This window comes from Halichoeres trimaculatus, unplaced genomic scaffold, assembly GCF_033239565.1.
Source record: "Halichoeres trimaculatus isolate MK-OKI-2021-1 unplaced genomic scaffold, fHalTri1.1 fHalTri1_scaffold_19, whole genome shotgun sequence".
In the NCBI taxonomy this organism is placed as follows: domain Eukaryota; kingdom Metazoa; phylum Chordata; class Actinopteri; order Labriformes; family Labridae; genus Halichoeres; species Halichoeres trimaculatus.
The window spans coordinates 21,045,073-21,057,554 of record NW_027437197.1 but is presented as its reverse complement, the minus strand read 5'-3'; the positions used below and the strand labels follow the sequence as shown (position 1 = coordinate 21,057,554).

General features: G+C 40.1%; 1 protein-coding gene across 1 annotated transcript; it reads right to left on the bottom strand.

Moving 5' to 3' along the window:
- Positions 1-649: 649 nt before the first annotated feature.
- ehhadh (enoyl-CoA, hydratase/3-hydroxyacyl CoA dehydrogenase) lies at positions 650-12,216 on the bottom strand. The gene is made up of 7 exons (XM_074694093.1): positions 11,981-12,216; positions 10,923-11,026; positions 10,337-10,506; positions 10,021-10,132; positions 9,328-9,432; positions 2,689-3,030; positions 650-2,314 (listed from the first exon to the last, which is right to left on the bottom strand). The coding sequence occupies exons 1-7, from the start codon at positions 12,052-12,054 to the stop codon at positions 1,062-1,064; spliced, it is 2,160 nt and encodes a 719-aa protein (XP_074550194.1). The 5' UTR covers positions 12,055-12,216; the 3' UTR covers positions 650-1,061.
- Between the last annotated feature and the right edge of the window lie 266 nt (positions 12,217-12,482).

The following is a 12,482-nucleotide window of genomic DNA, read 5'->3' as shown; positions in this document are numbered from 1 at the left end:
ATTTTTTTTGTCCAAATTGTTGTTAAGAAGGTTTGAAAAACATCAGTTTTTCTCGCAAATGTGCCAATTTGAAACTCATTTTTTTCAAGTTCTACTCTGACAACTCTGGGGCAGACGGGTGTATCATTCAGCTTCTTGTAGTAGTAGGGCTGGGACGATATGCTATTCTTGCACTTTGATTCTGTAACGGTTTTTGGGGTGCTAATTCAATTTAAATTGCGATAGTTGGATATTTAAGATTTTTGCGATTTTAAGTTCGCTTTTTTAACACCAAACCACGTGAAAAAAAGTTAAATGATGATGATAATGTCTACAGACTACACCAGGAGCCATATTTTCCCATAAAATGCACATCATTTGAATCAGAGAGAAACATTTTACCCTCTTGGAGAAAAGCGGTAACTTTTTTCTAATCCAGTTTATAAACAAAGAGTGAAATAAAGAATTTAAAGTTGAAAAAAAAAACATTTTTTTTTGACAAAGAATTCCAATTTTGATACTGTCAAACAAAAAAATCCTGATATATCGATTTTCATTTTTTTCTCCCAACCCTAAGTAATACCATCATTTTATGTGGTGCTGCTTTACATAAGTGTGGAATATAAATAATGACAAACTCTTAAATTTGGTATATTGCAAGTTTAATTAATATCTCTGATACAGAGTCAACAAGTCTTGTTAAGGCTTCACAATATTTGGATTTAATAGCAGGTTGGTCGTAGTGTATTCAATGACATTGCAGTTCATGGGTGAGCTTAATATGCTGGAGACTCAGTGTAAGCTCACAGTCGGAGATGATTAGAGATAATAAAAAGCACCGCCTCCTAAAATATCATCCGTAAAGCACAAATTGTATTAGAAAAAGAGATCAATGTCATTTGTTAAAAAGTGCAAATTAAGTGCAGTCCATCTGGAATTTATCACAGTTAAGGATAATCAGCGTAAAGAGATTAGAGCTGAGGAGTATCAGATTTACAGCTGGCTCGGTGTGTGTGTGTGTGTGTGTGTGTGTGTGTGTGTGTGTGTGTGTGTGTGTGTGTGTGTGTGTGTGTGTGTGAGATTTAAAGCTGGCTCTGGACTTTCTTCAGGACCTCTCTCCACTTGCTGATAGGTGGGCTGCCGCTGGCCACCAGCCTCCTGAGCAGGCTGCATGGCTGCAGGGTGGGCACGTCAGGGTTAGCCTGGGCGTAGTGCTCCAACCTCTCCAGGACTATCTGCAGCCCCACCATGTTGGCGTAGAACATGGGCCCTCCACGGTGCCTGGGCCAGCCGTAGCCGAACACATAGATGACATCGATGTCTTCTGGTCCTGCTGCGATTCCGTCCTCCAGGATGCGGAAACCCTCGTTGATCATGGCGTAGAGGCAGCGCTCCAGCACTTCCTGGTTGGTTATGCGGCGAGCCACAAGGCCATGGCGGGCTCGGTATTCCTCCAGGAATCGGTGCACCCAGGGGTCAGACTTTGCAACCCGACTGCCAGGTTTATCGTAACGGTACCACCCACAACCTGTCTTCTGGCCGAACCTCCCCTGCTCACACATGAGGTCTCCCAGAGGACTGTACCTGACACCTTGTCGGATTCTGGCTGATTTCCCTGATCCTCCTCCAGGCTGCACCAGCCCCTCCTCCTTCCTCACTTTCCAGCCCACGTCCAGCCCGGAGAGGTCGTACACTTTGAACGCACCCATCGCGAAGCCAAACTCCTCCAGAGCTTGATCTATCAACTCAGGCGTAGCTCCTTCCTCCAACAGGAAGTACGCCTGGTCACGATACGGCTTAAGCATGCGGTTCCCCACGAAGCCCCTGCAGTTTCCGACAGCCACGCTGACTTTGCCCATTTTCTTCCCCAGTTGCATGGCAACAGCCACAGCTTCAGGAGAGGAGCGTGGCCCGTACACCACCTCCAGGAGCTTCATGACATGAGCCGGGGCAAAGAAGTGCATCCCAACAACCAGCTCAGGCTGCCGGGTTTCTGAGGCCATCTGGTCGATATCGAGGGTGGAGGTGTTGGTGCACAAGAAAGTGCCTGGTTTACAAACAGCAGACAGCTGCTTGAAGACGCTCTTCTTCAGGGCCATGTCCTCGAACACGGCCTCGATGACCAGGTCGACCTCTGCAACCGCCTGGAGGTTCTGGCTGTATGTGATTTTATCATGTGGAGGAGCCTTTCCGCTTCTTTTAGCCCCTCGCTCCAACATGCCAGACACTGCTTTCTTCGCATCCATGAACTGATTCTCCTGGGTCTCTACAGCAACCACTGACAACCCAGTCTGAGCCAGGGCCACTGTAATGCCTCTCCCCATGGTGCCGAGACCTTAGATACAGAAAAACCAGCTCAGAATCCACAATCACACAGCAAAAGATGCAGCACAAGCAAGTATAAACCATAGAAATCCTTTTTTGACACACACAATGCTACTCAAGACATAGTTTCACCCCGGCAGCAAAGTTTTTACAAAGCTTGCAATTTTAATGGGCAGGCTGCACTTCACATATCCAAATTGTCAAACCTCCAATCCTCCCTGCAGGAGTGAGTTCATGCATTTACACCCAGCTGAACTGTAAATGAGGGCCTGGTTTCCACGGGCAGAGTTTATTTGTAGAGGCCACATGGACAGTTTGAGTGAGCCAACCTGACTTCTATTATTGAAGACAGAAACAGAGAAATTAAAGCCCCAAAGCTCTCACCAATAACAGCTGCTTTATGTATAGGTCTTCCCTTGCTCGTGTCCCAGCGGGCCCCACTGGGCATGCTCCACCTGCTGACGACTCTCTGAGCGAAGAAGAAGTACTGCAGGGCACGGGCCTGGCCCGAGGTGAAGAGAGTGGCCATCAGCTCTTTCTCCCGCTGCATGCCCTCGTCGTATGGCAGGGTGGCGGCTGCCCGCACCGCTTGCACACACGCTATGGGTGCTATGGCTCCACGGGAAGTCTGCTGTACTTTCTGCATCACCTGCTCAAAGAGAGCATCCACATTTGGCACAGGAGGACACTGGAAGTTTCTGATACGACGGGAATCCAGAGGTTTATCTGGCAGAGAAACGTGGAAAAATGAAAAAATTAATGGACTCAACCTTTTTTTTTAATTTCTTCATTTATGGTCAGTTTATATAGGGCATACCACACACAGAGACAAACTGGAAACAGCTAGCTGGTGATGCTATCATAGTGTTTATCCCAAATAATAATTATAGTAAACAACATCGGTCCATCAAAGGCATTCAAGAGAGTAAAAGATCAAAACCTCCATTAGGATAAACAATAATGGTGTGTTAGATTTATCAAGATAATTTTTTTATTTTTATTTTATTTTTTATTATTCTTTATTTATTGAAGAAGAGCAATCATTTTACAACCAACAAATATTAACTGCTGAATTCAACAAGTATAGTCAAAAAAATATATTTGATATCTTTCCAACATTTTAGCTCTTTAAAGTGTTTTTTTTTTAATATAAAATTTAATAAAATAAAATAAGAGATACAACAGAACATGGGAAGATTCCATTTTTAAAATTGCAAAAAAAAACAAAAAGGAAAAAAAGGAAACCAAGAGCAATAAAATAATAGTTAAAATAAATAAACCCTATCTGCACTACTTCACTCAAATAAAATCAGGTTTAATATATTTGTCTATTTGGACCAGATTCTATAAAATGATTCTTTTTGTACCTTTAGAGAAATGACAACCTCTCCACAATATAAAATATATAAAATATATAAGATATATAATATATATATATATATATATATATATATATATATATATATATATATATATATATATATATATATATATATATATATATATATACACATATATATATATATATATATATATATATATATATAAATATAAATATATATATATATATATATATATATATATATATATATATATATATATATATATATATATATATATATAAATATATATATATATATATATATATATATATATATATAAATATATATATATATATATATATATATATATATATATATATCAACTGAAAGGGATGTTACTTCCAAAAGTATTATTGATTTGCCTATGGATTTCATGTCAAAAGGGTGCAATAACTGGGCAGTTCCAGAAAATGTGATAATGATTTGGCATCATTCTACCACAGAGCCTCCAGCAATAGCTACCAGTCCCTTGATGTCCTTTTTGCAGTGGTGTTAAAAAAAAAATAAAATAAAAAAAATAAATAAAAAAAAAATAAAAAAAAAACTTGTTACATTCTTCCAACAGAATTCCTGCCATGCTAGTGAGCATGTTAATCAAGATAAAGTTTATACAAAATAATTTTTTAAAAAAAGAAGTGTTTATCTTTTCTTTAGGTTTAGCTATGACAGAATCAGATGAGGTAAAGTTTGAAGTAAGTTTTAAATGATCAGGTGGAGAGGCTAGCTCTGCTGGATCTGCTGCAGCTCTGAGAGTCTCATCATGTGTTTGTAGAGAGGTTGAGGGGTGAATCCATTTCAACATGTGAACACAATCTTTACGTAACAAAAACAGGAACCTTGTATATTAATAGTTACTGATAGCATGAGAGTGTTGGTGTCTAATTTGTTTATTTTTTTCTATTCAGGGTTCTAAAGACCTGGTTATGTAAACACTTCAAGGATTTGGTTCATGACTGGTTTGTCTAGGGCCAAGTTGTGAAAGCCTGAGACAGATTCATAACAGAGTTAACAGACAGTGAAGCAGAGTCGAGTGCAAAGTGTTTCTCATCATCTTAAAACAGCAGAAATTAGCCTTAATCATAGACCGTACAAAAATTGGATGTCATCTTGCTCGGTTCAAAGTGAGGTCGCCACAAAAACTGCTCCCCCTTGTGGCTGGCTGCGGTATAGGTAAAAAAAAATCAGGCTCCCCAGTCATTCCAGATGGGCTGTGGTCAAACTTTAAAAAATCAATACACCTGGTAGAAATGTTTCTCGCGTCTGATTGTTGTGGTGATTTGAAGATATTACTGGGCTGCTTTTTATTCAGGTCCTTGTTTTTCTGAACAGTTTTGTTTTCAGTAGCTTTAAGAGTCTAAAAACAAGCTTCTATGTCACGTTTACAATGATTGACAACTGCTGTTCTTGTGAATTTTTTTCCAGGGATTGTTAAGTATCTCGGAAGTAGAGTCAAGAAGGGATTAGACTCTCAAAAGAAAAAAATATTATTATTTTTGTCACCAAGCTCCACTCAGATTCTCCCAGAATCCCTCACAGTCTCTACTGCACAATTTTTCTTTTTTTCCCCCTTTATTTGAACAAATGTCAGCAAAAAATGGGAGTACAATTACATTTGTCATACATATTTCCAACTCCATCAAAACCAAACCCACCCGCCTGCCTACCCAGGTATCACTTCCAAGGATGTGCAACCTACACCTGGAATACAATGGGAATAAACTTTTAACATGCATTTCTGGCTTCTGCAGCAAGTTTAAAGTAAATCAAACATTTACTCTGGACTGACATTTCTGCACATCTATGCCTGCATAATTTTATTTTCTAAACTAGAAAGTGCCTCCTAGTTGCCATTAGTGCCCCTTTTTCCACTTCCTCCAATATGTCAGCCAGCACTCAGTCTGTGTATAATTGGCCACTCGATCAGTAGATTTTAAGAGCAGAGTGATTTGACAAACCATTTCCAAGATAATTGGAGGGACTCTGCCTGCACACTGTTACAGTTCACCTTGAATAACACTGATCTGAAGCCCAATGAAAAGCAACAATTTGGTCTAGGGCAGAAAAGTTGGTACATTTCCAACTCTGGGAGCAAATGGAATTGAATTTTTATGACTCCAAGGCCCCTGAGCGATGGTACAATAGCAGAGGAGTTTTTCCAGGTGAAACTTCAAGAGAAGATTTAATATTAGTCCCAAGAACTTGACAGTGTCCTGTGCTTTAATCCATGAGACAGTGGTGCTGAAGAAGGAGGCCACTTTGCTAAAATCTCGTTAGCAGCGCTATTGAAAGCATCTTAATTCCCATTCCTGTCTCATCTGACATGATTACATGAAAGAGTAGACAGAATCCTTCACAGCTCCACTGAATTACACTCAGCCATGGGTTTGGGCCAGAAACTGGGTCACCATGGCAAAGCTTAAAGGGACAGCAGCCTCATCTGATCTGTGATCTCATTTAAGTCACAATTTCGTCCAATACCATTAATCAAGCCATTTTTATTACATGTCACAGACTGAACTGTGAGGTTCGTGTCAGGTCATTTAAATGTACTTTCTGTCCTCACTGAAATGTTAATGAGAGCCTGTGTGGCGCTGCAATGTGATTTCAATGTACTTTAGCAGAGCATTATTGCAGCAGTTAATCTGTAAATGGTTGAGCTGTGTCGATGGATTTGTTGTGCACTGAGTGGAAAGCCTGGTCGTCCTCTGACAGATGTAGCAGGCAGATGTTGCAACCACTGGGGTAAAAAAGTTAATCTCGTCACCAGCAGAGGCTTCAATCCATGTATGTGTGGGGTGTGTGTGTGTGACTGTGAGTATACATCTGCAGCAAGAATATACTGTATACCATTCTAAGGCTTTCCTCCATGTAGTCTTTTATTTTTTCATCCATGTACAGGTCAGTTTCCTCTGCACACACCATGCTTCTCCATCTCAGTGCAGCAAACATTCTCACTCGGTTTATAAATTTAGACGCATGTTCCTCGTCCCCTGCTAATCAGCTTGAGACTCGAGTACTCGACAAAACCTCCACAGATTTCACTCCTATCTCCTCCAATCTCCCATCTTGTATGCTGTCGGCTTCTCCGTCTGACTCACAGTAGGACTCAGCTTTACTAACAACACTCACTTTCTCACCCACTCAAAGTCATCTTGGCAGAGATGTGTGGAAAAAAAGAAAGTAGCAGTCGTAAAAAAAACTGAAGACTGCAATCATCTTTTGATAGTAAAAGTGGGTTCTGCATGAAGCCCTGGAAACTGACTGTTGACATTTTGTTCAGATTTAGTGCAATTTTTGTTGCCTTAGGCTCAATATCAGGCACAGATTTCATGCAATGTCTACCTTTGAAAAAATGAGCCGTCACTCTCAAGTAAGGCAGAAAAATAACAGCAAAGTTGGCATATCGGCATGAAATTTACTTCCTACATAAAATCTTCCTGGTGTGGTTATTTTATACAGAGAAACCAAAGCCTAGCAGCTTTGAGCTAAAACAAGTCTAAACAGAATATACCTTTCCTCACATTCTACCAATGTATTAGCTTATTATCCTTCCTGCTAGGTGATAGTAAAAGATGCTGTGAGGAGGATCAGTTTTGATTGGACTGCTACGCCACCTTCTGGCCAAGAGTCTCACACACACTGTCGTAAAGATGTTGTTCGAGACAACTTATTACCAGATACATCGTGAAGAGGTAAGGTTTTTATCAGCAGTCATGTAGCACTGTTGTTTTAAACGTGACAACAAGTAAACATTGTATGTTCTTATCGTACATCAGTAGCTGGACAATAGTGTGATATGTAGCTAGGGCTGCAACGATTAGTCAACAAAATCGACTACATCGATGATAAAAATTCATTGACGCAAATTTTAATAGTCGAAGCGTCGTATTTTTGTTTTTATTGTCGTTGTCACATGGTGAAATCAAATACCAGGGGGTAATACTGATTCATAACTTCAGTTCACTGCATGAGGTGCTGTGTTATTGGATACTTTTATGGGAAAAGATCACTAAGTTCATACGTGAGGAATATTGATGAGGAAAAGTCTCCACTCCCAGAGAGCGCTGTGCGCTGACGGAGGCTCCGCATCTGCAGCTTGGACAGACTGACAGCTCCCGGAGTTTAGCGCCTGATAACCTGATTTAGAGAGTCTCCTTCACTCTCTGTTACAGACAGTTTTTCAGGATCTGGGTCACAAACTAGTGTCAAAACTCCCTTAACATTTTAAAAGAGAGGACATTTATCTGATGGAGCTCTCACTCTCAAGCTCAAACTACACCAGTAACACTCAGCGGGGAGGAAGAGGGGCGGAGTGCGCATGAGCGAAATAGCGCATGTAGAGAAACGAAACTAAACGCGTTGTCATGGAGAGCTGGGAGAGAGTCGGACGGGATCCAAGCAGAGCTAACGTAACCTCACTCTTCATTTTATTGATAGACTCTCAAGTTTGAACAGATCACTGCAGAATAACTGCTGACTGTGGGTTGGAATCAACAATAGCACAAACAGATTAGCTCCTGTGTTAGCCTTTAGCTCGTGCTCTATCTCTCTCCCTTTAGCTTTTTCCTGCTCTTTTGTCCTTTTTCTGTCTGACAGTTCGGCTCCAGTGTCCACCATCACTGCAAAATTAATCACAGAAATCATTTTCAGAAGAGAAAAACACAGATCTCTGTGTTTTATCTCTTCTCACTACTAAACTTCGTCAGCCAGTGTGGTGTTGTCATAGAGACTTAGACATGCCATAAATCAACCCTGTCGTGCTCGAACCCAACCAGGAAGCTACAAAGAAGCTAGTAAGTAATATTATATTGGTGCTGCTAATCTCATTTTAAAGTGTGGATTACGATCAGGGATATATCTAGAAGGGAGACTTTTTTAAGATCACTTTCAAACTCCTCACAGCCCCTTGAAGAAGTTGGACAAGGCTCTTAAATCAGTATGCTAAATAAAAAAACTAAAGGAGGATGACTGCATTGACTAGCTAGCTTAGCTGAGTCAGAGAAACAGAACATACTCATGGACCATTTCTTTTTATTTTAGCATCAAAATGTTTGTTTCATATTATATGTATGTATATAAGTATATATTGTGAATGATTAGATACAAAATTGTTCTTTTTGGCCTGTTTTAACATGCATTATGCTTTAATGTGAGAAAAATGAAATGTAAGCATTTCCTCTGAAGTACTATGAATGAGTTAGTCTTCACACAGACTGAGAAATCAGCCCTATGCAGGGACGTGGCACACTTTGGTTTCCCACTCAGTGAGTAAATGAGCTGGATTTACGTTCATTGGGAAATCCTCAACGTTGACTGGCATGTGCGCAATATTAATATTCCAGGAAAGTTTGTCCCTTTTCGCCCTCCTGAATAATACAGTGATGGCAGTGAAGACATCAGAGCACATCTGACAGAGCCATGAAACATTCATGGCTCCTGTGCTGGAGGATCTGCCTGCCATGTTCTCTGCTTCCTTTGACTTCCACACCCAACATGTCTGTACTTCTTCATGTCCAAATAGCCTAAAATAACTGCACTGTGAGGACTCTCGCCTCCTTTCATGGAGCTAATTTAAGCCAGTGGAGTGTTGCTGATATTTCACTCAAGTGGGTACCTTGTGTTCCTGTTTTTCGTTTCTCACCTGCAACACTCTGTGCAAACTTCACAGCTGTGTCCACGGTGTTTTTATCAACAACCTGATCCACTAATCCAAGTTGCAGAGCCTCTGCAGCAGTAATATGGCGGCCTGTGGGAGAAATAAAGGGCATCAGAGGTCTGTTTGGGCAACAACTGACATTTCAGTTAGTTGAATGATGCATGACATCAAACATGCCCTTGTTTTAAGGACACAAAAAACCCAACTGCCAAAGAATTTCATATTAAGCAATGAAAATGGTCAAGAAGGAAAAAAAACAAGTACTTCAGATTTTCTAAATTAATGTCAGAACATTTTTGATAAAGAAGAGAATCAAAAACAGGGCTTTCTGGCAGCTAGAATGATAAAACTGGACACATAGTGACCCCTGTGGGTCATCAGAGTACACTACAAGTCTCTGTGGAACTCCATTTGCAATTATTTTTTATGTACAATCAACAGCTCTACCAAGGCAATATGCATTATTCATTTTCATTGCTATAATATGCATGGACATCTGCATGTTGTTGTATTTACAAACAACTGAAAAGTGACAAAATGTGGATGCACAAAAACAAAAAAAGATGTTTGTTGACATCTGTGTATATTAAAATTGCTTTTCTGTGTCTGTTCCATACCCTGAATTTTTTTTATCAGGGTTTCTGTGTTAGTTAGGCATGGTTGAAGTGTTTTTTCTACCTGTTGTGATGAGGTTTAAGGCAGCTGGAACACCGATGAGCCTTGGCAGACGTTGACTTCCTGCTGCAGCTGGCAGCAGCCCCAGAGTCACCTCTGGAAGCCCGACTTTCGCCTGAAAGGACACAAAGGTTCACTGAATGGAAGATGCTTGGCAGTGTGTGTAAGTGTGACATCCACAGAGACGGCTTTCTCTAGTCAGCCGACACTTTTATTATTTCATGGCTTAGCAAGTAACAAATATGTGCAAACACTTCCTGTCAGACGCTGATGCAGCTCGACACACACAGGTGGAGAGGGATCTGATGCATTAACTAACTTTTGAATGTGCAATGCGATAATGACAGCCAAGCGCCAGCTCCAGACCTCCACCAAAAGCTCCTCCTTCTATGGCGGCAACTACTGGTTTGTTTGAAGCCTCAATGCTGTGAATCATGGGTATCAGATGAGGCCCTTTCATGTCCAACCCAAACTCCTTGATGTCTGCCCCTGTAATAAAAATCAAAGTTGTCAGAAATTTGAACATATAAACAAAAGAAACAAACTCCAAAGATACAGATGCTGAAGTTAAAACCAGGGTTTGTACCTGGAAAACTATTTTCTTTTTCACTATATGGATATTTCAGACACCAGCTGACATGCTCTTTTACTTTATTTATTTATTTATCTATTTATTCAGATACCCACTAGCTGCCACCAGTGCAGCAGCTATTCTTCCACATACATCAAACATAACACAGAAGCTGAGGGACATGCAGATTGTAAAAGACAAGGTCAAGGCAAGGTCACACTGATGACAGCTTTCATCTGAGACTATGACCCAAGAAAAAAAAATCACTGATTTGATGTTTTGTCACCACTATGGAGTCAAAGGGAATAAATAAAAATAATATGCACATCCTCACCCCCACAGAACATCCCATTCTGGCCATAGATCACCACCGACTTTGCGTTCGGGTCACCGAGCGCTCTCTCAAATGTGTCAACGATGGCTTGCCTCACCACAGCGCTGTGAAAAAAAAAAAAAAAATCTGCCACATCATTCTTCACGGATCACATCCTGTAATATCTAAGCTTAAAATCTGAAGTGTTTTATTGTAGTGTCTTTGTGAAATGTTGGCCATGGTGAGATCAAGATTAATTATTGCCTTTGGTTACTCACTGACCTATAACATTGTTTTTAAAGATGAACTTTCTTAGTACAGCTTTTTATTGACCAGCAAGTTGAACTTGGTTTGTGAAGGCCATACTTTAACAGCAAAAGCAAAAATAAAGCATGTAGTAGTATCAAAAGGATAAAAGCTCATTATGCAGGACGACCTCTTGCAGAGTGTATTAACATTTATGACAGTTTTTAAAATGTTTCTTACTAAAAACAGTAACATTATTACAAAAAAAAGTAGCAGCAGATAAGAATATTCAAATTCCTACAAATGCATGATTTTCTCTTAAAACCATCCAGTGTTTTGTGTTAAATCTTAATGGCAATGAACCCGTGACTTTGTATTGTGGTGTGAAACTATTTCAGGGCCAAACTACTTCTACCTGGATTGAACAAAAGGACATGTGCTAACCTGAAAAGGTGGGTCATGTTATCTTAGGTCACACATACACATATCAAAGACAGGGGACTTAAATCAGTGTAGGTCAAAGGGAGTCATAAAGACTTTGGTTCCTCAGAGGTAGCCACCCTGAAACCCTGAAGTTAAACCCTGACTGCCTGTTGCTCTTGGCGAAGGAAGCGTTACACAAGTTAACTAGTTACTTGAAGAGTCTACATAGAGTTTCTTTGCATTTCAAACAACCTAACAGTGACATAACAATCACAGGGCATGAAGCACCTGTAGAAATGAAGGTGCGTGGAAAAAAAACCCTCCTAGTGATTTTTGCAGAATTCGTGCATGACTAAAACTAATTTATCTTTCTACTGAAGAGGCTTACAGTGTGTCAGGCTGTAGCTCACCTTAGTGCGTTGACGGGTGGATAATTCAGAGTAATCAAGCCAACGGAGCCGGAAACACGAGAATACTGAGCCATTTGGGCTTGTTGACAAAAACCTAGACGCTGCTGGAGCTTATTTTGGTGCTCAGGTCTGCAGGCTGAACTTTGTAACTCCAGCAAAGTAAGATTACAGTTTTACAACATGCTTTTCTTTGGTTACTGTCTTTATTTACGCTGGTGGTATGTGGAAACAGTTTAGTGCATTATCGCCCCCTTCTGGCGTGGAGCAGGATAGAAAAATATATGTCCACACTTTCTTGTTGTTTTCAATGATAATATGATTACATTGTGAATCCATTTGTTGTTTATAACTACAGACCAATACTGTTCGATATTTCTGTTATTTAGATCCAACTAAATACTCTAATAATCTGAAATAAAAGAACTTTGACAGTGATATGGCCTGGATCACTACAGACTTTGCATATATGCCAAAAATAAAGAAAACATATATATGAAAAGAT

Bases quoted from the DNA above. Each gene is read 5' to 3' on its own strand.
- ehhadh (XM_074694093.1), bottom strand. From the start codon at position 12,054: ATGGCTCAGTATTCTCGTGTTTCCGGCTCCGTTGGCTTGATTACTCTG. The intron at 11,027-11,980 runs GTGAGCTACAGC...TTTTTTTCACAG, and splicing joins CCACCCGTCAACGCACTAAG to CGCTGTGGTGAGGCAAGCCA. The intron at 2,315-2,688 runs GTGAGAGCTTTG...TCTGTATCTAAG, and splicing joins ACATAAAGCAGCTGTTATTG to GTCTCGGCACCATGGGGAGA.